The sequence below is a fragment of the Prunus dulcis genome, chromosome 1, assembly GCF_902201215.1.
Source record: "Prunus dulcis chromosome 1, ALMONDv2, whole genome shotgun sequence".
NCBI classification, from domain to species: Eukaryota; Viridiplantae; Streptophyta; class Magnoliopsida; order Rosales; family Rosaceae; genus Prunus; species Prunus dulcis.
Window position 1 is genome coordinate 23,048,504 of NC_047650.1, and position 27,928 is coordinate 23,076,431.

Below are 27,928 nucleotides of genomic sequence, written 5' to 3' on the forward strand. Positions count from 1 at the left end.
ACCATTTCATGTCCACAAGTGGAACTCTGGAGCGTGCCAACACACCAATGTAGGACTGCATCTCACTATGTGCTTGGCCAATTCCTTTCCCCCTTTTATTGTACTCAACAATTGGCCTCAGTTTCTGAAGTTTTCTCTTCACAACACGAGGCATTGTGCTCATACCTCGACCAGACTTTGAATCATCAGAGATTGTTGTCTGGCTGGTTGGTTCTGTCTCAGCAGATGATGAAGCAAACTTCATCTTCTTCGAAGACTTCTCTTGAGGAGCTACCATTCCAAGCTCCTTACCTCCATTTTTCTTGGAGCCAGAATCCTTACTTTGTTGTTGAGAAACCATTTTAACAGACAAAACTGCAAGTGAAAATATTTCAGGAAAAGATTAAGAACACAAACGACGGTTATTAATAAAATACGACGTATGATATGATTTTAAACGACGCAATGAAATAATCTCAGACGTAATAAATGTTTAAAACCATTATTTATATAACGTCGTGGTATTTATGTTCACACGACGTCAATAGTAATATACCGTCGTCTATATAAGGATCCAAAACCCTTCTTTCTTTCTCTGTGAATGTTTGATTGCAGATCCAAAACCCTAAAATACCACGTCGTGGTATTAACATTCACACGACGTAAAACAATAAGATATACTGTCGTCTATATTAGATACCAACCCTACTTTCTTTTTCTTTATATTTTATCAAATTAGGGAAAAACAAAAACCATTGTTCAGAGAAATCAAACCTGCAATTAAACAAGCAAATAAAAAAAAGACTATAATTTTAAAAACAACTTTGTCAATTTTCAGACGACGCTAGAACGACTGACGAACCGTCGTGGTCTACATATTTAACCACGTAAATAAGAAGCTACCGTCGTCTTATTTAGTTGAGGTAGTTGTCTTCAAAGTTGGAAACTTTCCCTCTTTGTCTGTATATTTTATCAAACTTGGAAAGAAGTAAAATGATTTTGGCCAGAAAAAAAGGTAAAAAGATTTTTCAAACAAAAAACGTATGAGCATGCAAAACAGTAACCAAAATAGTGAAAATGAAAGCTTACCTTTTGCGTGCAATGAAAGCAAGAGGAAGACGATCGATCTTTAAGTTCAGAGACGACGAAGAAGACGAGAGGAAGACGATGAGATACTCTGACAGTGCTCTGACAAGGAAAAAAGACGAAAAGTTTTCTCTGGGAGATTGAAATTTTTAATCGGGTTTGGAAACAGTGCATGTGTAAGTCAGGTAGACGAAAAGTTGCTTACATATAAAACCATTTCAAAAAAATAATACGGCGGTTACATATAACTACGACGTATAAACTAACACGAAATATGACGGTACATTTAACTTCGGACGTGGTAATTTAAATTCGGCGGTAAATAAATACGACAGTAGTGTTGTAGGTACCGTCGTAGTAAACTCAAAAATTAAAGTACATAAGTAATAACTCGCGTCATGGTAGATTATTTAACACGTCGTTTTTATTAATTTACCGACGTGGATTTATGTAATATACGTCGGTCATACCGACGTTGATTTTACAATTTAAACGGCGGTTTTTTTGTAAGGACCGCCGTTGGTTTTAAAAATTTATTCTATAAATTTGTCGCTTTCATTCATTTTCGGTTTACATTTAGGGTTCCAAGTTCTTCCTCTCTCAGAGACACTGTCTCTCACATCTCAAAGACAATAATTTGGATGTCTTTCTCAAAGAGAAATTGAGCTTACTCGCATCAAATCTATGTCCACAAGAAGAAGCTTGTCAACTAGCCTTCTCACTTCCTTGATCAAGCCTTGATAGGACACTTAGTGCTTCTGAATACTCCTTGCTTTCCGTCAGATTTGTGATAGCCTCTTCCTTTATCCGTAGAGCTTCAGAAAGAAGAAGATGGGTTTCAAGAATGCGATAAAGAATAGAAATGGCCTCTAAAGCATGAGCAATCGAATCAGTAGTTGCTGGATGAAGAATATGATAGAAAGATAAAGGACAAACTTAACGACGGTTTTCTGTTATACCGTCGTCTTTTCTCGTCGTCTATATTAAGGTAAGATGGCGGTAGATTTATAATTACCGACGTAGATTATTTTGTAAACGTCGTTAAGTGTGATACAACCGACGTGGATTTTATTTTTAAATTATAAATAGAGTTTTTTTTCCCGAATTCTTTCAGTTTTAGTTTTCAATTACAAAGCGTGATAAATAGATTTTTCTTTCCCGAGGAAATTTAAAATGAGGGAAATTAATGTTCTAGAATTTGTAAACTAACGACGACCCGCAATATTATCTAACCCGTAAAGGAAGGATTATAAATAGATTTTACGACTACGGATAAGATATAACGTCGTACCCGTCGATATATTTATATTTGCCGTCGTTGTATTTTCGATATTTTGTATTTTACACGGCGTCTTATACGAAAACCTCGTCGTGTTATTTTATGAGTAAAAACGGCGGCGTCGTCTTTACTTTCTACGTCGGTCGATTCATAACTTCTGCCGTTCTTTGTTGGCTTTGATTTTACACTGCGGAAATCTGTTTCAAATAGGCGTCGGTTGTTTAATTAGGTACGTCGTTGTTTTTGAACAGCCATTTGAATCTCCATTTTTAGTTGTCTAAGGTGGTATTACACGACGGTGTTTTTAGAACCGTCGTCTTTTTAAAAACCACGACGGTTTTCACTTAGACCGTCGTTGTTTTCTGGTCGTCTTTTTCACTTTTTGTAGTAGTGGCAGTAAACAGTGAATAAGGTTGTTGCTAGCTTAAAGATAACTGTTGAAACAATGCATTCATGATAGTGATATCTTTTGCCTAGAGCAAAAGAAGGGATCTTGAGTAATCCTATAAGTTGGACTGTAAGAATAGTCATAGTGTTTATTTCACTTTCAGTTAACTATGACTATTCTGTAGTTTCAATCTTGACAATAGCATTATGTGACAATGAAGAGTGATAACTGTGGTTATAAAGACTTCATAGATTTTCTTTGGTCAGTCTTGATGATTCAATATCATAATTCATTGTTGGCAGTGGCTTGGTAAGGAAACAAGATTAATGTGTACTTCACAAGGCGTTACAGTAATTGACATAGTTCTTTAGTGATTAATTGACCAAGTGGGAGAATGTAAGAATTTGCATTCTAAATCAAATACTGAGATGGTCTTCTAATCACTTAAGGATATCTAGTTCTATGCCAATTAGGAGTACGTATTTCATCTGTCTTTTAGACTTTGTATAAGTGACTGTTTTGATAAATACAAAGTGCTTCAGATTTCCTAATTTTATGTGGATTGAAACACCTAATTCTACTGGTTTAAGGAAAGCTTAAGACGTCTTTGATGATGAGGAGTCTTAAGTAAAGCCTATAAAAGGATGTCCCTGTGCTATCGGCTAAATACACACTCAATATTATTCTCACCCCATCTAGAGAGAGATAAAGAGCCAAATAGCAGAGAAGACTTCTTTACAGCAGAATAAGCAAGACAATTTCCTGTGAACATCATGTCTGATCAAGGTATGTGTTTAGTTCATATAAACCTATTAATCAATGGTTAAGCACACTATATATTATTCTTCTGGACCATGTAGAAAATTAGAGTGCAAACAAAATTGCCCATCTCACATGGTCATTTGTAATGGATCATGGTTGAATGAGCTTAAAGAAGTTCCATGGATATGAACAATTCATAAGCACAGTCAAATGCATTGCATAGCAATTGATTGCTTGAATTTTTCATCATTTCCAATCCGCATGAGCTATCTGTGCTAGTTTCTTGGCCAGCTTTCTTCGTAAAGTGAATGCCGGTTTTGTTTATAAGTAAATGATTAGTCATATAATTAAGGATACATCATGTGTCAGTATCTTTGCCTGAATTTTTCTGATCTTGGTTGTAATTAGCATATACAATTTTTGTTGCTGATCTTGGCGAGGAGCTTGGCTTTTGCAGGAGTAATCTCTCTTTCTCTCTCTCTCTCTCTCTCTATCTCTCTCTCTCTCTCTCTATATATATATATACTAGCAAAGGTGCCCGCACGTTGCTGCAGGTTTTAAGCTTTATATAGACATGGAGATCAAAATAGTGTCATAATGCTTTGTTTAGCAAGTTTAAGTTACCAAAAATAAACTTATAATTGTCGTGCTAAAATATTGACCATATTTTAATAAACCAAGCAGTAATGAAAACATCAAAATAGCAGTAGTTTTGGGCTGCTAATTGTTCAAAAGAGTTTGGACAGGTCTTATGCTACTCAGTGGTGGAAGAGGATTCTTATGTTTTGATATATGTTGGAAGGTGTTTGGGGGTGGTCAAAATTCACCTAATCCGCCAAGGAGGAATTCCTAGTGGCGCAATCCTAGCGGCCCAGAATTCCTAGCAGTCGAAGAATTCCTAGCGGCCGAGAAGCTGCGGAATTTCTAGTTGAGAATTCCTAGCGGTCAATGTGCTTTCTCAAAAAGGTGGCCGAGGTCTTTTCTTCAAAGGCCATGGTGCCTTCTAAAAAATATGGCCGATCACTTCCCTTTGCAAACGTGGTTGGGCGTATCCTTGCAAAAGTGGCCGGGCACTTCTCAAAAAATTGGGCCGGGCACTCCTTAAATACCTTGGTCGGCCACTCCTCTTGCAAAAATTTGGGCCGAGGCGGATTTTCTCCTTGAGCACCCGGGCCCCTTCCTCACAACACTTGGGCAAGCAAAGTTAGGCCGAGGGAGTTGAAGTTCGGCGGGAGGTATTTCCTTCGAGGGAGTTGAAGTTCGGTTGGAGGTATGTCCGCCGAGTTCTCAATATTCGAATATTTTGAGAACTCAAAAATAGTCCAACTTAGGGCCAATCCCAACATTCAAATATTTGGAGTTCCCATACCACCTACCTTGGCGGATGGTCAACCAATTCTAGAATTCAAAAAACTCAAAGGCACAAGGTTCCACCACATGTCAAGATGGAGAAATTATACAATACTACCGTAGCACCAGATGGCGTTGCTGATTGGTACTACGGTCTAATAAGATTAAGCCATGTGTATAGCTTAGACATGCAACAGAACCATAAAGTTTTGCCGTTAATGCCGATGTTTAAAAACAAAATGAATGCTCTGTGATGGAGATGCCCACCCAAAGGCTTGAAGTCCTCCCAACGCTGGGTTTTAGACCATGATCGCGTCAATATTTCAGATCTAAGATTAGATAAACAAATTTCTATGCAATAATATTCTTTGACCAATTGTTGTGCAATAAAATTATTTGACATTGGGTCATTACCCAAAAAGGCGAAGGCTTTGAGCATGATGTGGGAGGCAGAATATGTCAATTTTAAAGGGGATATTCAACGGCAAGATTTTCAGTGTTGTGGCCACCGTCATAGTCGTTTTAAAAAATTTTAGCCATTGCTTATGGGAGAAAATGAAAAAAATCTCAAAGAGACCTCATCGGAGACAATGGCGGGGGCACTGGAATCAAGAATTGCATCAATTTAGACCCAAAATCAGTAGCAATTAGGGCAAATGACTTGATAAACTCCCGAGTCTGCGATGGGGATCGGTGCGCACTTAATTTTGGCTGCGAGTTTGGGTCAAATTCTCAGGCAGCGAAACCCACAGAGAATTTGGTATTGGATGTTTCTAGTTTGCAGCGATGGTGGTTAAGGGTTAACGACAGTCTATTAAGTTTGTTGCTGACTGTATAAGCTGTACACATGGCTGAATCTTGTTGGACCGTAATACCAATCAGCAATGCCAGCTGGTGCTACGGTAGTATTGTATAATTTCTTGTCAAGATGAAATGTCAGAGGTCCAAGCCCAAGCCACAGATTCACGCCCAAGATTTTCGGAGGTCAATGTGCACGTGACGGAGGCCTCACAAGGAAAGAAATCAAGGAGGTTGATGACGATTTAGAATTTTCTAAAACGAGAGAAAATCAAGCAACCATAATATCTCCGTCGACGTGATCCACGGATTCATAAGGCTTCAAAAGGAAAGAATTTTGAAAGAGTTGACATTTGGCCATTCAATGGCCAGCCCATGGGCCAATGGGTGCCCTATATAAACTTCACCAAACGAAGGCAGAAGACACACAACATCAGACAGACAAACCTATTTTTTGTCTCGCACTTTTCTTTTCCTAGACGTAGGATTTTACTTTTGATGCACCTAGTTTAGCGAGTTCTTCCTTTTCTTAGTGTACGTTTAAATTCTCGTTCAATTTATATTTTCTTGTCATTTAAATTCAAGTTTATTTCAATTGCTTTACTTTTCATTGTTGTCGCACTTCAATTAAGTTTAATTTCAAGTTCATTTTACTTTATCGTTCTTATCGCTTTGATTTCGTTCTTGCTTTACTTATCGCTTTGATTTATTTTGTCACACTTTAATTCTCGTCTTTATGTTATTTATCTTTTGCACTTTACTTTACGCATTTGTCTTTAAATTATATTTAAGTTTAAGCACCTTTACTTTACGTACTTGTTCTTCGTTACATTATGTTTCACCTTGAATCTTCATCTCCACCCACTTCACATCATTTGGTCGCTCACATAAAGCCTTGACCCCGAGGTAGTGAAAGAACCTAGGCCGTGATGAGGTGCTTTGCTCGGCCGAACAATCGTTTGATTAAAGTCAGATCTCGGACGCAACATATCCATCTACTCACATTTCATTCAAGCCCAAATTTGGGGCTTGGTGGTGGCACGCCCCGCACTCAAAAGAAAAAGGACCAAAAGTTCATTCTGTCGGCCGCCTCGGCCGAAAAGAAGGAAACAAAAGGGGATTTATCTCTTGTTGGCTCTGTTGCAGAGGTGACTTCTGTTTTCAATTGTCCTCGGTAGGGGTTTTAACTATGTTGGTACAAATTTACAAAATGGCAGGTGTTAGTGTAAATAAATGGAAAAATTTGCATGAAAGCAATAACTATTATCACATAATGAAGTTCAAAAATCCAATAGGACAAACAATAGTTGAGATACATCAGATTTAAGCTTGACTTTGAGATAGAACCCAAACATATGATTTCCCTATCTATAGGAAAAGTTCCTTCAATTTTTAACTGTTCTTCAGTAACCCTTTTCAGTAGGTAGAATTAGTAAACAATTGCAGTCTCACCGATGTAGCCATGTTTTAAGCTAAAAGTCTAAGAAAGAATGTCACAGAATTTACAGGGTAGCCAAAAAAGAAAAGAATAAAAGAGTAAGGAAAAATTCAAAATCTGTGCCCACAAACACGTGATGCTAATTGGCATATATTTTTGCCATTAATAATAATTATTGTATAATTTATATTTCACAAAACTAAATAAAGATGTCGAATAATAATATCATTAAATAAGAGAAAACAAATGCAAAAATGGATAGGACGATGTTTGACAAAAATTGTCCTCTATCTTGAAATCTAACACACCAATTTTGAGATTTAGCTAAGGGTTCAGGCAGAGCATGTTATGATTTTTCCAATTTGATAAATAACATTAGGTCCCAACCAATTCAATTATTGTAAGAAAGCAGATTTGATTTGTAGTTACTAAGAGCATCCACAGTGGGAGGGTGTATAATGAGGTGTATGTTAAATATACACCTTTTGTGATCGGAATCACCCACAATGGAGAGGTGTAAACGAGTGTAAATTTGCATCACCACCATGAGATGCAAATTTAGATGCGCATATACATATTTTTTAAGTTCTCTTGCAGGTGGGATCTACATGAGAAAATGTGAGAAAAAATGGACAAAAGTGGGACCTACAGCAAAAAAGGTGAAAGAAATAAATTATACATCTTTAGATTTACATCTTCCCTACTGGAGCAAAAATCACATTTACAACCCCCGGAGGTGTAAGGGAGATGTAAAAGTTGCTTTACACTCCCGAAAATACACCCTCCCACTGTGGATGCTCTAACAACTTACAGATTTAGCAAAAGTTGATGAGAACAAACTATGGATATGTAATGTGAATTTCTGTGAGATAAATGAATTTTAAATTAAAAATACAAATTCTATTTTGGGGATAGCAGTACATAATAATGATATCATAACCACAAAAAGGAGGATTTTCAAATGCCACAGTATTTGCAAATAAATTAGCAACAGCTACCATGCATAGTCTTTTAAAAAATGAATGGAAAACTAACCTGTAATCAGAGAAGCTAACAAACACTTTCCAAAATAGGTACACAAAACCATAACAACATCACCTATCCAAAATACAAAGACATAAAAACAAAATGAAACAACAATTAGGCGAGAAGAACAAAAAACAACCAAAAATAACTTGGTGGCTACAAATTACAACCAAAAAACACTTCAAACACATGGCTCATCTGTAGTATCATACATAATTAATCACCAACTAACCCTATCCTAACCATAGTTACTCAAAAATTAAATATAATAAGAGATATATTAAGACGATTAAATAAATAAATTTGATAGTCCTGCTTAGTTTGTGTGGAATACATAGATCGGACAGAAATGGTTAATTGGGGAGACCACTATGCATATGACAAAAGCAACTCCAGTACACATTGTCTTCACTCACACATACACGACTCTCTCTCTCTCTCTCTCTCTGCCAAGTTTGAAAAAATGGGGGTAATGTATATTTATTTTTGAAAATTTTAAAGCAGACATTAACAAAATCCTTAAACTTAGTGCACTGCTAATGAGATAACAAAATGATATGACTTGTATTTGTTTTCCTTCTCTTAAAAGCAAGTATTAACAAAAACTTAAAATTTCCCACACAGATTCTACAGAATATATATACATACATATACATTCCTATTAATACATATATATACAGTAAATATAATGCAACAAAAACCAAAGTAACAACACATTAAAAGCAGCAATTTCTAAGCTAATTACTTCTCGAAGTTTCAAACTTTCATACACATATATATAGGGTTTTTAATTGTAGACGTCCTTGAACTTTGCCTCGGTTGCAATTGGGTCCCTGAACTTTTTTTGAGGCAATTACATCCGTTAACTCGACAAATAGTTCCAATTGAGTTATACTGTCCAACTCTGTCAATTTGTCCGTCAAAATGAGGGGATAAAAGCTTCATTTCGAGTTCTTCATCCATCATCGACCCCAACTCCACCTTCTTCATCCATCATCGTCCCCAACAACTCCACCTCCACTTCAAAGATCACTGTAACTATGCTGTCAACAGTTATTTCCAAAGGAAGGGCCAAACTGCACAGAGCAGCGATTTTGCAGGCGCTGCTACACAAAGCCCAACTGCTCCAAGTAAGTTCAATACTTCTAGGCCTCTCACCTCCTTTGAAGATTTTTTTTTTCTTCCTAATCACTGATTTTATTTTTTCCTTCTTGGTGATTAATAGCCTCAAGTTCCACTTCCACTTGTATTTATCCTTCAAGTACCAGGTAGGTGTCATAAGGAGGGGGGGAATGGGTTTTGAGGGGGTGTGACAAGGAGGAGGGGGAATGGGGGAATGGGTTGGGAGAGAGAGAGAGAGAGAGAGAGAGATTTGTATTTGTATTTTTTATTTTATTTATTTAATTAAATATTAATTAAATTATTTATTTTCACTTTTTTCATTTTTAAAATATTTAAATTGAGATGGACAGTTTTAGCCCTCAAATTGTATTTGTATTTTTTATTTTATTTATTTAATTAAATATTAATTAAATTATTTATTTTCACTTTTTTCATTTTTAAAATATTTAAATTGAGATGGACAGTTTTAGCCCTCAAATTAACGGCCCAATTAACGGAAGGAGTTAATTGAAATGGATGAGAGAGTTGGATGACGTAATTGGTTAGATCCGTTGGTTAGATATGCAAATCAAAACCCATTTCCATTTGGTTAGATCCGTTGGCGTCACTTAACTTTATTAAATGCATGAGTTGGATAACCACTACCATTGTAACCTATTGTAACCCATGTCTTGGGTTAAATTCCTATAACATAAGAGCACTTCCAGCAGTGCCAAAAACTCGGGCGGGAGGGGGGGGGGGGGGTTGGCCCAATTCCCGTTTCCAGCAACAAAAAATGGCCCGAGCAAATAGTGGGACCCAGAAGACTGGGTTGGCCCGTGGGCGAGGTGAGCCCGAGCGCTGGCCTGAGTTTTGCGATGATGTTAGTGTGCTCCTTCAAAAAAATTTTACCGTTGGCGCGTGTAACGCACGCCCCAACATTTTAAAAAAATTGACAGGCCCACTACAGTACCGCCAACGACTACCTTCCACGTGTCAGCGTCTGGGCTCTCCAATCAGATTTTTTCCTCCAATCCAACGGCAGCCAATTTTTGTGCAAAAAAAAAATGAAAAAAAAATACTGAAATTTTTTTCTTCTATAAATACCAGCCAATACTCTTCACTTTTAACACCAAATCCTCATACATTTTCTCCTCCTTCTACTATTATTCACTTTATACGCAATATTTTTTTCACTTTCAAGTTTTATTTTTGTCTATCATATTATGGCTTCTTCTATTGAAACCGGAGGGGCATGGAGCATGATGGAAGATGTTTTGTTGTGTGAGTGTTGGGTCCAAATTAGTCATTGTCCCGTAACGGGCAATGAGATGAAATTATGAAATTTGAAGTTTGAAATTTATTTGAAATTTGAAATTTGAAACCGAAAATTTTATCCGAAAATTTTGTCCGATTATGAGATATGAATAGTATTGACACGTAGGAACCCAAAAATCTTATCCGAAAATATTATTCAAATTAATTGTTTATGTAAAAAAAAGTTGTGAAAAAAAATAAAAAAATGAATTGTATTTGCCATGGTAAAGGGCAACTGCTGGAAACACACATTGCTTTTTGCAAGGGCAGCCACTATTCACTTGAATAGTAGCTCCCCTAGTCTCTCCCTTGCCATGGCAAAGGGCAACTACTAGAAGTGCTCTAACCTATAAGAGCATGTCCACCCCAAAATGAAAAAGATAAGGCAAAAACAAGGCAAGGACTACTACTATTGACATGAATAGTAGCAGCCATGCCTTTTTTGGTTCCACCCTAAAAGGCAAGGGCAAGGGAAAGGGCAGGAAAAAAAAAAGAATATGCAACAAAATATAAACAATTTAGAAATTGAAATTTTTTTAAAAACAAAATTGTTATGTATGTATAGGGAAAACATCCATAATTTTTTGATATTTAATAAAAAAAATTGAATTTTTTTCATTTTTTCATTTTTCAATTTTTTTTGCTCGCTGACGTTAGCACCTTGGGGCTGAAGTCTAGGCAAAATCTGCCTTTAAACTTGCCTGGGCTGGTGGGATCCAGGCCTTGTCCAGGCTGCTTCTCCTGCGCTGGAAGTCCGAACCCCACTTGAAGGGCCTCTTGTCCTGGCAAAATGGGCTACGGTGGAGGTGGCCTAACAAGTTTCATTTAATCCAAATTATATTGTGTCTCTTTATCTCTCTGTTTTTTTATATAATTTTTTTCTCCACAAAGATTCTTCATTTCATTGCAGTTTTGAAGTTCCAATTTTGGGCCATTATTTAAGCTACGAAGGTTCATTACAAGCCCATTTCTCAGTTCTTTGTTGGGCTAAAAGAGGCTTTTGATCCATATATGTTGGTAGACTCAGCCCACAAAGTTTCATTGTCTGGGAAATCGGTTCCCGACTTCCCGTCCAGGAAGGAACAAAGAAAGCTTTGAGCTTTGGGAAACAGGAAAATAGACATGGCCGCTAACTGTGCGAGACGAACCCTACAATTTTCTTCATCTTCTGCAAAAACCCTTTTGTGCTGTACACCATCTTCACCTTTCGCCTCCAAAGCTTCTAACCTTATCGAACTTACGGCCGTCAAGCCCACTTCTGCTTCGCGACTCGCTGCTCAGAAGCTCAAGTTATCAAGGTTCGATTGCTTTTTTTTATACCTTTAATTTTGACATACTTTGGAAATTGATCGCCTGATTCTAAAAGAATGGAAAAGAGCGCTGTGACTTGTTTGGCTTCCGAGAAAAGAAAATCTGAATCTTGGGTCTTTTGTGCTCACGGTTTTTTTTTCTCATTCTTTTTAGGTATGTGAAAAATGATAAATGGAACTAGCTCCAACTGATGATAATACTTGTATTAAGCTGATTGAGTTCAGTCTCTTTGTGTCCTAGAATTCCGCAGCTTGAATATTGGTGTTCAATATTTCATTTACTTGTGATAATTGCAAATGTTCACAGCTTTCATTATGACAATGCCTCTAGCTCTGTTCTATTATGTTCATATGTGTGTGTGCGTGTGTGTGTGTGTGTGTGTGATGAACTTGTTCTGCATATTAAACATCATGTGTAAGGAGCCTTTAAAGAATTTTAGTTTCGCACTTTCAGATTTCCTGTGGAGTTGGCTGGTGTGCAGTCATTGATCCCATTGCATAGTGCTACTGCTTCTGCCTTGTTCACTTCGCTCCTGTCTTTGCACAATAACAGCTGGGGATGCCTATCAGAAGGTACTCTTCAAAGTTTACTTTTATTTTCATACAGTGGCTATGTCTGTGTCTTAAGATTTTAAATATCGTTGCACATTATCATTTGAGAATCCATAGCATACTCCATAGCATACCCCTCTTCCATAATCTTTGGCTAATGACATTTTCTGTGGAAACAACGTGAATGGGGTTTTAGTTTATTACCAAGATAAATGTTTGTTACCATGCTATGGATGGAAAGGCTTTTTTTTCTTTTCTTTTATGTTTATTGCGAGAGAGAGAGAGAGAGAGAGAGAGAGAGAGAGAGAGAGAGAGAGAGAGAGAGCCTCTTCATTTATGTGAAACTACCAACTATTACCTCGTCTTTTACTTAGTATCAATCTACTGAGTAGGTAACTTAAGTAATAGAAGATTTTTGTTTTTCCTTTTTTTTATCGACCAGTTGCATCTCATTCATTTTGGATCTAAATGTGAGAGATGTTATCACTTAATTTAACTACCTAGATGAGACCAGAATATCAACATCATTTCTTGCACTAGAAAGCATCTTTCATGCGTGTTCAAATTCTTAGATCTTTCTAAATCTCTCTAATGGAGAGGGAAAAATAATTCTTTAGTGCATTGGATTCAGCAGAATGCCTTGTGTTCAAAAAATTGCTACACCAAAAGAAATATCTAAGAATACAGTGTTTTTAGAATTCTTCACAGATAATCAGGTGACTTGGGGAGGAAGAGAGAGAAATATCTGGAGGTTGTTATGTTATGTATAGTTAGACTGACATGCCAATTGATTTAATCCATAAACTTTTTTTTTTTCCTGCTTATTCATGGTGTTGGAATTTCCTTCATGAAAACTCCTTGCAACTTTTACTTTTCCAGTGGTTCATTCTCTCATATTGTCCCATTAATAACTGGGTTTGTCACTGACGGGTGATTGCGAACAGAGATTGTCGATAGTACTATCTCACTGAGGCTTGACCAATCATGACTCTATCCTCTAGGTTCCCTTCAATGTCTCACCTTGTACATTGCACCTGTATGCAGGTTTTGCAACTCCTCTATAGCATGGCCAGTGAGCTGCTGTTTCTAGGTACAAGCGAGATCATGAATAGCGGAATTTGTTTCTTTTGCAGCTTTCTGATTGCATTTGAACTTTATTGTAACCTCAAAAAGTAGATGATCGTTTCATTGTTTCTCAAGGTTTTTCAGACTCTAGTTATGATAACCTGAAATTCTGCATATCCCTGGTTAGAAATTTTACACACGAGATCGTGACTATCGTGGTATAAACTCAGGAGTTAGCTCAATAGTGGTTTTGAGACACTTGGTAAATCGAGTTTGATGCTTATTGGTTTCATTGGCAATAAAATTTGCAGTACGTTATTGTATCTTGATGAACAAAACCTCTAACTTTTTGTATAACATTATTGCATGCTTTATAGGATGCAATTTTCACAGCTAAAAGAAGACTACCGCCAAGAACATTAAAGGATTCTTGATGGACCAAGGATTGTTTTGAACACATTTTCAACCCTTAATTCTTCCCATGTAATATATTAAATTTCATCAATTATTAGCACTCAAACATTTAATATTCTGGACGAGAATTAAATCAAGTCCAAACAAAAATCAAACAAATATAAACATAAACTTCTTCCAACATTTTTTATTTTATTTTTGAAAACTAGTGAAAAAGGATTTTCTGAGAATCAGATGAAGCGAAATTTGAATCACATGACACGAGCAAGTCGTGATGTTTTTCATCTTGGTGCTGTCAAATATTATTTTTTATTTTAAGAAAAAACATTTATTGAATTTTTCTTATACGCCAATAATTCAGGATCATTACGTGACGCACCGACATAAATGCGACCGTTGCCGCAACGTTCGAAATTTCTAAAATTTGAAAAAGTTACCTTTTGGTACCTACTTCCCGTTGCCAACGGTCAACTTAAACATCATCCACTTCTTAGTCCCCAACAACAGAGAAAAACCCTCCTCCATCGGAACTAAGAACTATCTTCAGCAATCTTGATTGAGATCTTGGTCGAATTGGGGGGTTTTCTGCCAAAATCGTCACCTGGGTATTCAATTTCCAAGTTCGATCGTCGTTTTGCCTAATTCTTCAACATCGAAAAGGCCAGACATGGCGGCTTTGGCACCGGGAATTCTATTGAAGCTTGTAAATGGAATGAACACAGGGGTCAAGCCCACAAGCGACCACCGAAACTCGCTTTTGCAGGTCACAGACATTGTCCCTGCAGACCTTGACGAGAAAAGCCTCTGGCCCACGCAAGGCTTCTACATAAAAGTCTCCGATTCTTCTCACTCAATCTATGTCAGCCTTCCCTCTGAACACAATGACTTTGTTCTCAGCAACAAAATGCAACTGGGTCAGTTCATCTACGTCGACAGATTGGAGCCTGGGTCTCCGGTACCGGTCCTTAAAGGCGCAAAACCACTTCCCGGCCGGCACCCTCTGATGGGTACTCCGGAACCTTTAATGGGTCTCAGAAAGAAGGGAGAGAGAAGTGAGACAATGTCCAATTCAAAGACTTCTAGAAGGGGGTCTTGGGGCACAGGGCAAAATGGGGTTGATGTCGGTGTTTCATCTCCCATGGTGTTAAAGCCTGTTCCTTTGGATTTTGATCAGTGTACTCCGATTAAAGAGCGTGGTGGTAGAAATGGGTCCATGTCTCCAATGATTAGGGGGCGAGTGGGAAGAGATGGAGGCTTGAGTGGCGGAATTCGGAGTTCGTTTGGTGGTGGGCTCTTGGCAAAGATGGCGGGTTCAAAGGGAGGTGAAAGTCCTGCACTGAGGAAAAGTTGTGCTACGCCCTCTATGTCTAAGTTTCCAAGGAGCAGAAGTGTGTGTGACAGAGATCCACGGATCCCAACTAGTCCCTTCAACTCAGCTGTAGGTACATTGCTCCTCTTTGTTACATTTTAGTGATTTTACTCTGCTGCAGAAATTGATTTACCCTAATGAAATCAGCCTTTTTCTTTGTTGAAGACTGTTGGATTTTGTTTTCTGAGAATTCAAATTCTTGTTGCAGGAAAAAAAGAAAAGCTCGACTCCACCACCGCGATTACGAAATGAAAGAGTGGCAACTTCACTCAATGTGGCTGGAGATGAACAAAAATCCTCCAACTCAAAGGACACAGCTTCCCAGCCACAACCTCAGCCTGGTAATTTGAGCAATGAAAACAGCACTAGCCTCCCCATGAATTTGCCAGGACGGCTCAGCATGCTTGGCAAAGTAAGTCCTACATCTCCAAGTGTGCCTATCAGATTTTAACCAAAACCAATTTGTTTTGTTCCTCAAGCTGATATCATGTTTTCTGCAGGAAGCTGTGCAGCAGAGAGAGACAGCTCAAAAGATTGCCCTTAATGCGCTAAGAGATGCTAAAGCTACCGAGACCTTAGTTAGATCTCTCAAGTATGGCCAATTCCCTCACTTCTTTTGTTTTAGTACATGTAATATTTGTCTGCTCAATTGCTAAGACCAATATGGTTGCTTTTGTAGGATGTTTTCCAACCTGTGCAGAACAGCTAGAGCAGATGCCCCGGCAACCTGCTTTGATAAATTCCTGGAATTCCATCACCAAATTGTCCAAGAAGTGACTGGTATGGTCTCAGTTCAAGCAGCTACTTCAGCTTCTGTGTTGACTCAGACTCCAAAGGTTAAGCAGCAGAAAGACGAAGATCAAGATGAAGACTCTTCAGTCTTAAACGAAATCGTTCACAACTCCATGAACTCAAAATTAACCTTATCGAAGAGAAGGTGCGCCTTGTACAAGTCAGTTGCAGCCATTCCAGAAAGAAACGAACAGAAGACGACTTTTGAGAAGCTCCTGAGGAGCTCTATAAATCAAAAGGCAACTTCAGAAAGAAAAGCACCATCCACTCCACTTGGAAAGCTGAGTCTTGAAACCATTGGTGAGAATGATGAAAACAAGAAACCAGCTTCTACCAGTTTTAGCAGCATAACCAATACAATCAAATTGGGCAAGCAGATTGAAACAGAAGCTGGGAACTGGTTCATGGAGTTTATAGAGAAGGCTCTGGAGACAGGCATGAAGAAAACCAAAGGCACAACAACAGATGGGGATGCAAGGAAAGTACCTCAGTCTCTCATACTTAAGGTGATTAATTGGGTGGAAGTAGAACAAAGCAATAGCAGTAAGCGGCCGGTTCATCCGAAAGCTGCACATGTAGCTCGAAAGTTGAGGATCAAGATGAAGAATCCTTGAACTGTTGAACAACCCACCATGACCTGTATTTTGCTTAGTTAGGAGAACTTCTTATGGCAGGCATTGCTTTTGTGTTGTGAAATTTTTACCATTATTTGGAGATTCTGTTGTTGCATTTGAATCTCTAGTCAGCATGTACTAGTGATATAATTAGGCTTTAATTCTATTGTTAAAAGCGCTACGCATTTGTTGATATAATTATGAATCTCATCATGTACTCAAATAAAAAGTTTAGCTTCATAAAGGCTTAAAGTTGATTGGGGGGGCAAGAAAATTTGTGAGGGATAAAATGGTCATAAAAAAAAAAAACAATTTGATGAGGCTGGAAATACCGATAATAACCTCAGTCTTTTTTTCGAAACGACGGCTAACATGATATCCTTCTCCTATACTAGCTCGTTTTGAAAAAAGACTGAGAGGGTACCTTCTCCTATATTTTCGACCCAAAAAAAAAAAAAAAAAAATCCTTCTACGAAGTCGATAATTTCCCTCTCTCTCTCTTCGAACACAAACGAAAACCCATAAGATTTGAAGTCCGAACAATAAACCCGTGCTAAGCAAGAGATTTAAATTCGGTGAGTAGCTTTCAGATCCCATTCTCATTGTTCTTTCTTTTAATTTTTGAAGTCTCAAACGAGTGATTTGTTATTTTTGGTGCTTGCCTTTCGAATTCACGAATAAAGTCTCAAATTTTCAACACAAAGACCAAATTTGGGGTTTAGGGTTATCCCTTTTTTTTCTATGAATGGATCTTCTCCGAGCCTACTCTGATCAAAACGACGAAGAATTGAACGAGCCAGAGCAGCAAAACCTAAACCCTAGTTCAACAACATCGTCCCCAGACGCTTCACCGCCTCGGCTCCTCCCCGCCAAGTCCGCCGCCCCCAATGTCGACGACACGATGCTGGCCCTGACTGTGGCTGATGGCCAACGGTCTTTGAGTCGGCCAATTGACCCGACCCAACACATCGTCGGCTTCAACCCCACCTACGACCAACTTTGGGCCCCAATCTACGGCCCATCTCATCCCTACGCCAAGGACGGCATCGCCCAGGGCATGCGCAACCACAAGCTCGGCTTCGTTGAGGACGCCTCTATTGAACCCTTCGTCTTCGATGAGCAGTACAATACTTTTCACAAGTATGGCTACGCGGCCGACCCATCAGCCTCTGCTGGGTATAATTACGTTGGTGACTTTGAGGCCTTGCAGAAGAATGATGCCGTTTCGGTATATAACATACCCCAACACGAGCAGAAGAAGCGGAAGATAGAAAAGAGGAAGGAGTTAGAGGAAGATGAGGGTGTGGATGACGATATGGACCCAGAGGAGGTCCAAAACCCGGCCAGTGATGTGTGGTTGATGAAGAATAAGAAGAGCCCATGGGCAGGCAAGAAGGACGGTCCGCCAACGGAGCTCACAGAGGAGCAGAAGAAGTATGCCGAGGAGTATGCGAAGAAGAAAGGTGAAGAGAGAGGTGGTGGTGATAAGGGTGAGGTTGTGGTTGAAAAAACTACATTTCATGGGAAAGAAGAGAGGGATTATCAGGGTAGGTCTTGGATTGCGCCCCCTAGAGATGCTAAGGCATCTAATGATCACTGTTATATTCCAAAGAGGTTGGTGCACACTTGGAGTGGACACACAAAGGGTGTATCTGCTATTAGATTCTTCCCTAATTACGGGCATTTGATTCTCTCTGCTGGGATGGATACCAAGGTGAAAATTTGGGATGTTTTCAATACTGGTAAGTGTATGAGAACTTACATGGGTCATTCCAAGGCAGTTCGGGATATATGTTTCAATAATGATGGGAGTAAATTTCTGACTGCTAGTTATGATAAGAATATTAAGTACTGGGATACAGAAACCGGGCAAGTGATATCTACATTCTCGACCGGGAAGGTTCCATATGTGGTTAAGCTTAACCCGGATGAGGATAAGCAGAATGTGTTGTTAGCTGGGATGAGTGATAAGAAGATTGTTCAGTGGGATATGAACGAGGGAAAGATCAATCAAGAGTATGATCAACATTTGGGTGCTGTGAATACGATTACATTTGTTGATAATAACCGGAGGTTTGTTACTTCCAGTGATGACAAATCGCTTCGAGTATGGGAGTTTGGGATCCCTGTGGTTATTAAGTATATTAGTGAGCCTCACATGCATTCTATGCCATCAATTTCACTGCATCCCAATTCAAATTGGCTTGCAGCACAAAGTATGGACAATCAGATTCTGATTTATAGCACTAGAGAGAAGTTTCAGCTGAATAAGAAGAAGAGGTTTGCCGGGCATGTCGTTGCTGGGTATGCTTGCCAAGTCAATTTCTCGCCAGATGGACGGTTTGTTATGTCGGGTGATGGTGAAGGTCGATGCTGGTTTTGGGATTGGAAGACATGCAAAGTCTTCAGAACTCTCAAATGTCATGAGGGGGTATGCATTGGGGCTGCATGGCATCCCTTGGAGCAGAGTAAAGTTGCAACATGCGGCTGGGATGGCTTGATTAAGTATTGGTAAGTAAAGGTTCATTTGATAAAACTTTATGCTACTCTGTAATCATTAGTATGTGCAGTGTTTAGTTTTTATTTGTTTGAGTAGTTTCATTTACTTGATGCTAAAGGATGTGCCTGTTTGTTTGTCTCTGCTAAACTCTTGCAATTGCCAATGCCGACTTTTGTACTTGGTATCTGATATAGCCTAGTGTAGCTTATAAAGTAGTATGAAGCTAACGTATTTCATGTATTTAGCGAATTAGCTAGATTGCATGCTTGACTGTGTTCACATAAGCTCCATTATTTGTGTTTGGGAACCAGAAATGTAGGATTCCTGACCGACATATTTGCGTTTTTCCCCTCCAGAAGAAACTTCATTTCCTCTATCCACCTTATGAATATATAGGACACATTTTAGGTATTGAGGTGGATTAGAAAGAAAAAATTGAAATATGTCAGTCAGCAAGTCTATCCACCTCAATTCCTACACATTTTAGGAGCAAATTTGCGTACTAGGAATTGAAATCTTTTCTTATGGGGTTGGATTAGAAAGAAAATTTTTGCTCCTCTTGCGACACATTTTAGTAAATAAATATGGTTGTAGGGATGGGAGGACTTACACTGTCCTTTTTCCTTACACTGTAGGAACTGAAATCTTTTCTTATGGGGCTGGATTAGAAAGGGAAAATGTACACTGTCCTTTTTCCTTACTTTTCCATCTTTGACTTGGACTTCACAAGGAACTTGTAGTTATGTATACTTTTTGATTTGTTAATGGTTACCAGCTGTTTCGTAGGCCTGTAAACTCTTGAGTCTTCATAACTTCTGGTTTAAGAATTTTAGGAGACTCGTGGTCAGATAAGAAGTAGCATGGTAACTATTAGAAGACAAGTTCTAGTCTTTCGCATCCCTTTCCTACCTAATTATGCCCTAATGACTTGGGATCAATTAACTCTCTTTCTTTTGTGTTTGTGCATGTGTGTTTGTCTTTGATTTAATGTCTTTATTTTATCAAACCCAAATGGATGAAGGGTACCAAGCTGAATGGAGCATATTTCTTTTAGCATGCAACGTATTGCACAAAACAAGTTTGCCACATCTCATGTTTGGTAGTTAAACTGAACTTCCATTTCGGCTTTTCTTCTTTCTATTTATGGTGCAATCTTTGCAAAAAAAAGGTTCAGAAAGTTGTTCCTTCTTTTCCCCTGTATGGGACAAATACTAGGCTAACACAGGGGAGTACTTCACCTTTCCCCTCACCAATCTAGATAGGGGTCAGCAAGCAAAGTGTCACCATCAAAATTAATGGTCGATGCAATCTTGCAATTGATACATTGGTTTCGCACATTTGAGTTATATTACATGGAGGGATATTTTTCACAAAACCAAGATTCTTACTTGCTCTTCATAGTTCATGGAGAACTGTTGCAGCTGCTTACACAAACACACAATGTTTTGCATTCTCCTTTTAATATTGAATTGGTGAGTCTGACTAATCTTCTTGTCTGGATGCAGGGACTAGCAACATTTTAGTTCAGTTTGGACAAGGGTACTATAATTTGATGCACCCGTTTCTGCTCAGTATGGGTATGGCACCATTATCGTCTGATGTTGGGGATTTTGCTGGACACAAGGATACTTATAAGATTGCAGGACAAACCCTACTTATATCTTTATCTTACAATCACCAATATCATCCAGTTATGCTGGATATGTACTTGTACTTGTAACACAAGTTCTTGTTTTTTGTCGTTCTGTAAGTGTATTTTTGAAGACTTTTAGAAGTTTAACAAGGGTAATATTTTTGCAAAAGTCTGGTGTACTTGTAGTTCAGAAGACTCAGAGAAATTGACAGCTTCATGGATAGTCTTCTCCTGTCTTATTTGGGCATTGATGGATCTGTATGCTCACCCAACCTATCTTCAATTTTGCTCTAGCAACAGCATTGCATTTGGTGCCATAACATGTTGGAGATATACTTGTTGAAACCTTCGTGGCAGTTTAGAAGCTATATTAATTGTACTCTTTCTAAAGACAATTTGTAGTTTCCCTTGTACCTAAGGTACTAGGTCCAATGCATACAAGAGATAAGAATATTTACCTATACACAAGAGATAAGAATATTTACCTATACACCCAACGCATACAAGTGATAAAAATATTTACTTATAGACCCGAGATATTAGCGGATTTGGTTGTCTTGAAAAAAAGAATTCTAGTCATCAATATTTCCAGGCCAAAATATAATTAGCACTCAGCAAACAACATAGACCAGTGACTAGTCCTTGAAACGCTGTCGTTTTTAGCCTAGTTAGCGACCTTAAGCCTCTTTCATCCCAGGATCTTACTGGCCACCACTGTCGCGTCGCGAGAGATGGGTCGTACGTGGATGAGACGGATCCTACTCAGACAAAACTCTCTACCTCTGCTGAAGCCTCCCATGGCCTGCTTGTTAACGCCTGCGACACTCCAAAAGCCCATCTCCTCTCCCTTTCTGAAACCATCACCACCAACTCTAGCTCCTCTTGCCTCGTCCCACCGTCGCTCTCTTTCAACAGCAACAGCTTGTTCTCTTCCTGATCCTCTCGTTTCCCTCGATGGAATTTCTTCCTATTTTGGTGAGCATACGTTTGTTTCACTGATCAAGGTCGCTGATTTCTGATTTTTCTACTCTGGGTTCTTCTTCTTTGTTCTGATTTTGGCTGCCTTGTGGTTAGGAGGAGATGACGGCGTTGGAACTTCAAACAAGGGCTTGAAGGTTCTTCTCAAGGGCATGACATACGATGAGCTTGAAGTAATTGTTTTTTATCTCACTAAACTGGCTTCGTACTTTTGCTTGTTAACTGAAATATTGTAATGCTTTGACAGAAATGGGTTCAGTCTCATGGCTACAGGCCTGGCCAGGCTTTAATGCTATGGAAACGTCTCTATGGGAACGGTATTTGGGCGCATCATAGTGATCAGCTGGAAGGTTTCTCCTCCTACTTTGCCTTATTTCTGTTAACCCAATTCCACGCTTCCTCAATACAATCATTTTTAGTAAGCAAATTGTTTTATGTTTCATTCTCTCTTGACGTAATTTGATTTCCGGTCAATGAATTCTCTCTCTCTTGATATGCAGGCTTGAATAAAGATTTTAAGAAGATGTTGAGTGAGAATGCTGAATTCAAGGCATTGTCTTTGAAACAAGTTATTACCGCCGCTGATGGAACTAGGAAGGTACATGAAATCATTTCCTTATGTTTCTGTATTGCTTAACTATCTTCATACACGGGCTAGTATACTCAGTGTAAAACTACTTTCGGATATATCATATATGGCTTTAGGTCGTTTCTTGTATTTCTTTGAGAACCTTCTCATTGATTATGAAACTCACAGGAGGTTTCAGATTTTGTTCACTTTGGAAGATGGATTGGTGATAGAAACTGTTGTCATACCTTCCGATAGTAGCAGGAATACTGTTTGTGTTTCAAGTCAAGTGGGCTGTGCCATGAATTGTCAGTTCTGCTACACTGGCAGGCAAGTTTTTCATGCTCTGTAATTAAGCTAAGACTTCTATGGTATTTCAATTAGGCCAGATAATTTGAATGTTAGTTCAAAATCATTCCATTTTGCAGGATGGGTTTAAGAAGACATCTGACTGCTGCCGAGATTGTGGAGCAGGCTGTCTTTGCACGGTGCCTGCTTACAAATGAAGTTGGTGACATTACAAATGTTGTATTTATGGTAGGTTAGCAGTTCGGGATACATTTCAAATGGATATGAGTTTTTTCTTTAAGTAGATTCAGAAAATCCTAGTTCGCTTTTCCATCAACTAGAACCAAGTAACTTGCTGAACCTGTATTACCACAGCTTGTGCTGATTTAGGCCACTAAAATATAGCTTTGATCTGATAACAGATACTTTCTTCCTCTCTGATAATAGGCTTAAATTTATATTTCTAGGGAATGGGAGAACCACTTCAGAACATTGACAATGTTCTTAAAGCTACAGACATAATGCTGCATGATCAAGGCCTTCATTTCAGTCCTCGCAAGATCACTGTTTCAACAAGTGGGCTTGTCCCCCAGCTGAGGCGTTTCCTCAAAACATCTAATTGTGCTTTAGCTGTTAGTTTGAATGCAACGACTGATGAGGTATTTCTATTCAGTTATATTTGAACTTGCGAACAATATGTCCATGAAATTAGAACCGCACAGTGGTATGACCTTCCTTACACAAACATTGGATTCGCAGGTCAGAAACTGGATCATGCCAATTAACCGGAAATATAACATAGGCTTGCTTCTTCAGACCCTTAGGGAGGAACTTCGCTTCAAGAATAACTACAAAGTTCTTTTTGAATATGTAATGCTTGCAGGAGTTAATGATAGGTAAATGAAGTTTTATACTTCATGTTGTTTGACTTGAATATGTAATTTCTGAAGTTTCTTTTGTTGCAGTATTTCATGGAATGCAGCGTGCTATTATTTTGCAAATCTAGTGCCATTCAAGCTCAAATTATATGATTAGGATTTGTTCGAAGCAATATTTGTTTGCTCCCAATTAGGGATTCCTTTTCTCTTTCTGGTCTTGAATTTATTCTTGGCATGTTACAGCATTGAGGATGCAAGGAGGCTTGCTGATCTTGTTCGGGGAATTCCATGCAAGATCAATCTTCTCTCATTTAATCCTCATGGCGGATCCCAATTCAGACCAACCAGTGACGAGAAGATGATTGAGTTTCGAAATCTTTTAGCTGAAGCAGGGTGTGTTGTCTTCTTGCGGCCGAGTAGAGGTGATGATCAGATGGCTGCTTGTGGTCAGCTTGGAAATCCTGGTGCAATCCAGGCTCCCTTACTCCGTGTGCCAGAGCAATTCAAAATGGCAATGGAAGATGATCCGATCATCTCAACATTATATTCCCAAAGCCTTAGATGAAGCAGAAGCTATGCGTTAATTTTATTACTAGCCTTGGAGCTGTCTCTTCAGGTGCATCGGCGTTGCTTCGAACAAACTTGGGGTATCTGGCCTTTTTGGAATTCCTATCTTCCCTCCCCCGTCGTATCACCATGGCCTGCATGTTCAATCTTAGCTCTCTCTTGTATGCATCCACCTCATTGCTGTATCAGCGGGTCTGTGACCAAACTAAGTAGAAAAGCCTGGCTAGGAATAATATTTGATGTCTTCTGCAAACAGTAAATGTAGCTTCTGTGTCGGCAGATGCTAAATTCCTCATTTATGAGTCTTTAAACATTAAAGCCTTAATTAATTCATCGTGTTTTTTCTTTGGTCAAATTCAATTAACCCATGATACATGATATGATAAAGGCCAAAAAAGGTAAAACAATGGTCAACAATTTAATATGGTAAATTCAAGTTTGAAGTCAACGTTCCTGCATGGTAAGAAGTTCGTTAATCCATGTTTAACGTTAAGAAAAGTTCGTTAATCATTTTTCAAACTTAAACTAAGAAGTTCGTTAATCAAGGCTGAGAGGTAACCGCCACAGCACGCTTCATTTCCCCTTTTCTCTTGTAAAAAACAACAAAAAACACGTTTCTGTTGTAAATAATTAAGTGTGGAGCCCACATGTTGGAAGGCTTTCCCTTCTCATTGTAATACAGAAATGAATGAATGAGAAACATCAGATTTCTATGCTTTCTCTATCTCAATTTCCTCCCCAATTTCTCTCTAGATTTATAACACACGAATTTGCTTTCAAAAATACCAGCTGAATTCTCTTATGAAACCTAGCCAAACAAACACAGGGAAAAATCATATTTACGAATTCGGATCGGAAACACGCGGTGAAGGCGTTGGATCGTCTGGGAGTGAGGGACTGCTTCGAGCAGATCATATGCTTCGAGACGATGAACCCGAACCTGCCGAGTTCGACTCGGCCTAACGAGTTTCCGGTGGTTCTGAAGCCGTCCATGGAGGCCATGGAGATCGCGCTCCGGGTCGCTGAGGTGGATCCTCGTCGTACCCTGTTTCTCGATGACAACATCCGTAACGTCGCTGCCGGGAAAGCCGTGGGTCTACGCACCGTTTCGCTGAACAAAGTGTTTCGTCGATCAAGACTGATGCAGAAGCATTTTGTTCTAGTACATGGGGCTTGCCATGGCTCCTGGTGCTGGTACAAGATCAAGCCAAGGCTAGAGTCTGCTGGTCACAGAGTCACAGCCTTGGACCTTGCAGCTTCAAGGATCAACACGAAGGCCATACAAGATGTTCACTCTTTAGCAGAGTATTCTGAGCCTCTGTTGGAGTTTATAGCCTCACTTGGTCCAGAAGAAAAGGTGATCCTTGGAGAGCATCAATTTCATCTTGGGGCACCTTGGACTCTGCAAACCTCACCAAGCTGAAGCTGCAGCTTAGCACAGTAACCAATAAAACAAAGAGGCTACTGCTCTTAGCCACCATGGTGATAAAGATTCAAGATTTGGAACAAAACCCTTGGCTTGTGAAGGAACAGTGGTGTGCAGCCACTGATATGATATGATATTCTAGCTGACAGCTTCTCAATTTGAGCTTTGAAGAAGCCAGGCTAGTCAGCAATGCATGTGGTTGACATTTGACAGAATGCAATGCTTTAAAATTTCGACAAGTGATTGCAAGTAAAAGCAATGTTTGAACTGCTTTGGAAACCCACTTGGCGAGGCTGTGGCTGCGTGCGTGGACAACCCAGGGCACTGGAGATCGAGCCTAGTGGGATACAGCAAGGAAACATGTGAACACCCACGAGAGAATAGAGAACCCACTGGAAAAAAAAAAAATCTTCTGCATCCTTATCTTTCAATTACTTTAGTATTATCCTACACTATTTAACTTACTCTGCAGGTGGAAAGGTAGTAGCAAGCTTGATATCCATCATTTTTTGCATATTTTATGCTATATAGCTAGTATATTATTATATTATTTCATCATGGTTTTGAGAAGAATCTATACTATTTAATATCAATATAAGTGCATGTGTGCAAATTACAGGTGGAAAGCTTTTGATTTGAGAGACAATCATGATGCCTTCCACAAACGATAATAATATTATCTACTATATCATTTGATCGTGGTGTTGATAAGAACCCACCAATAATTGCCTTTACCTTATCGCAAATTTATTTTTACTTAAAGTATGATGTGGAATTGACCCTCATACTTTAAGAAATTACTTTACTGTACATTATTTACTGTATGGTGTAGGTTTATTACTCATACAACAGCATCTATTTAAAAGGGTGGTGCGGGTTTATCGTCCACGCCTTTACTGTCATTTAAATGTATGGAGCAGAATTAGTGCCCATACAAGCACATTTCCTTTATCGTAAACATTTATTTTATTTACAATATGGAGTAGGTTTATTACCTATACGACAGTATTTATTTAAAAGGGTGGTGCGGGTTTATCGTCCACGCCTTTACTTTTATTTAAATGTATGGGGCAGAATTAGTGCCCATACAAGCACGTTTACTTTATCGCAAATTTACTTTTACTTAAAGTATGATGTGGAATTGACCTTCATACTTTAAGAATTTACTTTACTGCACATTTAATTTTATTTAAAGTATGGTGCGGGATTAACGTCCATACAAGTAATTTTATTTTATGGATTAATTGTGCTGTATGATGAGTCTTTACAATATGCAGATCAGGACTAGAAGTTCCTTGATCCTCATCATACAATTACATCAGGACTTGAAGATCCTTGATGATGATATTGATATGAGAGCTGGCAGTCTCTCCGGTACTATACTTGTAAACAAGAGATCGGATTTGAAGATCCTTGATCCTTGACATGTAAATAAGGACCTAGAGTTCCTTGATGATGTAACAGTACCGTTTTGGTTAAAAGTGCCGTACACATGAATAATAACTGTACTGGCAAATGTACTGCACATATGAATAGATATGTATTCATGACTTGATGAATAGTACTATTCACATGAATAGTGACGTATGCATAAATATTTACCATTTTGGGTAAACCGTCACTATATACAAAAGGGAACCTGTAGTTCCTTAAACTCATGGATGAACAATTAAATGAGATGCCAGAAGTTTTTCAAAATATGGGCAATTATGTAAGGACTTGAAGTCCCAAAATATGTACAGAAAATTGTAAAAATGTCCATACCATGAGAATATGTGATTTTGGCCTGAAGTTCAAAATCTAACAGTGTTGAGAACCTAAAGTTCCAACAATTAAATGGACAACCCTTGAGGTATTATTGCAAATTGTGGTATGCCACATATTTCTTTGGCATAAGAAGATGATGAATTTAATAAAGTTCGATTTTGTTATAATCGACATCTCAAGGAAGAAATATATTTTGTGAATTCCGGTTGTTAAAAAAAAAATACACCGTGAAATGGATAACATCAGTATAAACTTCAAATGATGAATTGAGGCTCCCCACATATTTTGTTATATCTTGGTCCAAAGCCCATGGATCCAAATATATGAGAGATCCTAAACTTGAAGTTGTGGGTACATAGTAGTTAATGCTCTCCACTACTATATTGAGATATTGTCGTGGCTTTTACTCAATTCATATTTCATGTCCATTTGAAAATGGAGAATAAATTATGAGTTTGGTTTAACCCAGACCCAAAGTTCTGGGCTCACATGCATGGAAATATGAGAGATTTGATGTGGTTATTTGAACCTATAAGGCACAAGGTTCCAAACCGTCATTTTGAAAAGACGTAAAAACCACATGTGCAAGTTTAAGAACGTGCGCAATTATTATAACAGGAAAGGAGCATATAACAGATAGATTTTTTCCACCTGCAATGAAGGTGCAGGCCCTGTAAAATCTA

The 27,928-nt window shown here is 38.6% G+C and overlaps 5 protein-coding genes across 6 annotated transcripts; all 5 read left to right on the plus strand.

The window, feature by feature from the left end:
- Window positions 1-11,565: 11,565 nt before the first annotated feature.
- On the plus strand, window positions 11,566-13,841 carry LOC117629288 (protein NUCLEAR FUSION DEFECTIVE 6, chloroplastic/mitochondrial-like). Its single transcript, XM_034361833.1, has 3 exons — window positions 11,566-11,822; window positions 12,289-12,407; window positions 13,431-13,841. The coding sequence occupies exons 1-3, from the start codon at window positions 11,647-11,649 to the stop codon at window positions 13,448-13,450; spliced, it is 315 nt and encodes a 104-aa protein (XP_034217724.1). The 5' UTR covers window positions 11,566-11,646; the 3' UTR covers window positions 13,451-13,841.
- A 363-nt stretch (window positions 13,842-14,204) lies between these two features.
- LOC117629241 lies at window positions 14,205-16,835 on the plus strand. The gene is made up of 4 exons (XM_034361772.1): window positions 14,205-15,303; window positions 15,443-15,646; window positions 15,735-15,826; window positions 15,914-16,835. Exons 1-4 carry the CDS (start codon window positions 14,533-14,535, stop codon window positions 16,638-16,640), a joined length of 1,794 nt encoding a protein of 597 aa, XP_034217663.1. The 5' UTR covers window positions 14,205-14,532; the 3' UTR covers window positions 16,641-16,835.
- A 208-nt stretch (window positions 16,836-17,043) lies between these two features.
- LOC117629249 (pre-mRNA-processing factor 17) lies at window positions 17,044-21,012 on the plus strand. 2 transcript variants are annotated; one of them, XM_034361784.1, is made up of 3 exons: window positions 17,044-17,215; window positions 17,324-19,151; window positions 20,646-21,012. In XM_034361784.1, exons 2-3 carry the CDS (start codon window positions 17,386-17,388, stop codon window positions 20,650-20,652), a joined length of 1,773 nt encoding a protein of 590 aa, XP_034217675.1. In that variant the 5' UTR covers window positions 17,044-17,215; window positions 17,324-17,385; the 3' UTR covers window positions 20,653-21,012. The 2 variants fall into 2 exon arrangements, with proteins under 2 accessions (XP_034217675.1, XP_034217683.1); XM_034361792.1 differs by lacking the exon at window positions 20,646-21,012 and having other exon boundaries at window positions 17,050-19,155.
- Window positions 21,013-21,416: 404 nt separating this feature from the next.
- LOC117629269 (dual-specificity RNA methyltransferase RlmN) lies at window positions 21,417-24,407 on the plus strand. The gene is made up of 9 exons (XM_034361813.1): window positions 21,417-21,748; window positions 21,848-21,924; window positions 21,999-22,101; window positions 22,252-22,349; window positions 22,519-22,649; window positions 22,748-22,856; window positions 23,075-23,266; window positions 23,367-23,503; window positions 23,729-24,407. Exons 1-9 carry the CDS (start codon window positions 21,505-21,507, stop codon window positions 24,048-24,050), a joined length of 1,413 nt encoding a protein of 470 aa, XP_034217704.1. The 5' UTR covers window positions 21,417-21,504; the 3' UTR covers window positions 24,051-24,407.
- Window positions 24,408-24,750: 343 nt separating this feature from the next.
- LOC117629278 (putative methylesterase 11, chloroplastic) lies at window positions 24,751-26,124 on the plus strand. Its single transcript, XM_034361823.1, has one exon. It carries the CDS (start codon window positions 24,981-24,983, stop codon window positions 25,473-25,475), a length of 495 nt encoding a protein of 164 aa, XP_034217714.1. The 5' UTR covers window positions 24,751-24,980; the 3' UTR covers window positions 25,476-26,124.
- The last annotated feature ends 1,804 nt before the right edge of the window (window positions 26,125-27,928 follow it).

What these genes read in the sequence shown, in the direction of transcription:
- LOC117629288 (XM_034361833.1), top strand. Translation starts at nt 11,647, where the DNA reads ATGGCCGCTAACTGTGCGAGACGAACCCTACAATTTTCTTCATCTTCT. An exon ending in CAGAAGCTCAAGTTATCAAG is followed by an intron (nt 11,823 to 12,288) that starts GTTCGATTGCTT and finishes TCGCACTTTCAG; the next exon opens with ATTTCCTGTGGAGTTGGCTG. An exon ending in CTGGGGATGCCTATCAGAAG is followed by an intron (nt 12,408 to 13,430) that starts GTACTCTTCAAA and finishes ACCTGTATGCAG; the next exon opens with GTTTTGCAACTCCTCTATAG.
- LOC117629241 (XM_034361772.1), top strand. Translation starts at nt 14,533, where the DNA reads ATGGCGGCTTTGGCACCGGGAATTCTATTGAAGCTTGTAAATGGAATG. An exon ending in CTAGTCCCTTCAACTCAGCT is followed by an intron (nt 15,304 to 15,442) that starts GTAGGTACATTG and finishes TTCTTGTTGCAG; the next exon opens with GAAAAAAAGAAAAGCTCGAC. An exon ending in ACCTTAGTTAGATCTCTCAA is followed by an intron (nt 15,827 to 15,913) that starts GTATGGCCAATT and finishes TTGCTTTTGTAG; the next exon opens with GATGTTTTCCAACCTGTGCA.
- LOC117629249 (XM_034361784.1), top strand. Translation starts at nt 17,386, where the DNA reads ATGGATCTTCTCCGAGCCTACTCTGATCAAAACGACGAAGAATTGAAC.
- LOC117629269 (XM_034361813.1), top strand. Translation starts at nt 21,505, where the DNA reads ATGGGTCGTACGTGGATGAGACGGATCCTACTCAGACAAAACTCTCTA. An exon ending in TGGAATTTCTTCCTATTTTG is followed by an intron (nt 21,749 to 21,847) that starts GTGAGCATACGT and finishes CCTTGTGGTTAG; the next exon opens with GAGGAGATGACGGCGTTGGA. An exon ending in CCGCTGATGGAACTAGGAAG is followed by an intron (nt 22,350 to 22,518) that starts GTACATGAAATC and finishes AGGAGGTTTCAG; the next exon opens with ATTTTGTTCACTTTGGAAGA.
- LOC117629278 (XM_034361823.1), top strand. Translation starts at nt 24,981, where the DNA reads ATGAACCCGAACCTGCCGAGTTCGACTCGGCCTAACGAGTTTCCGGTG.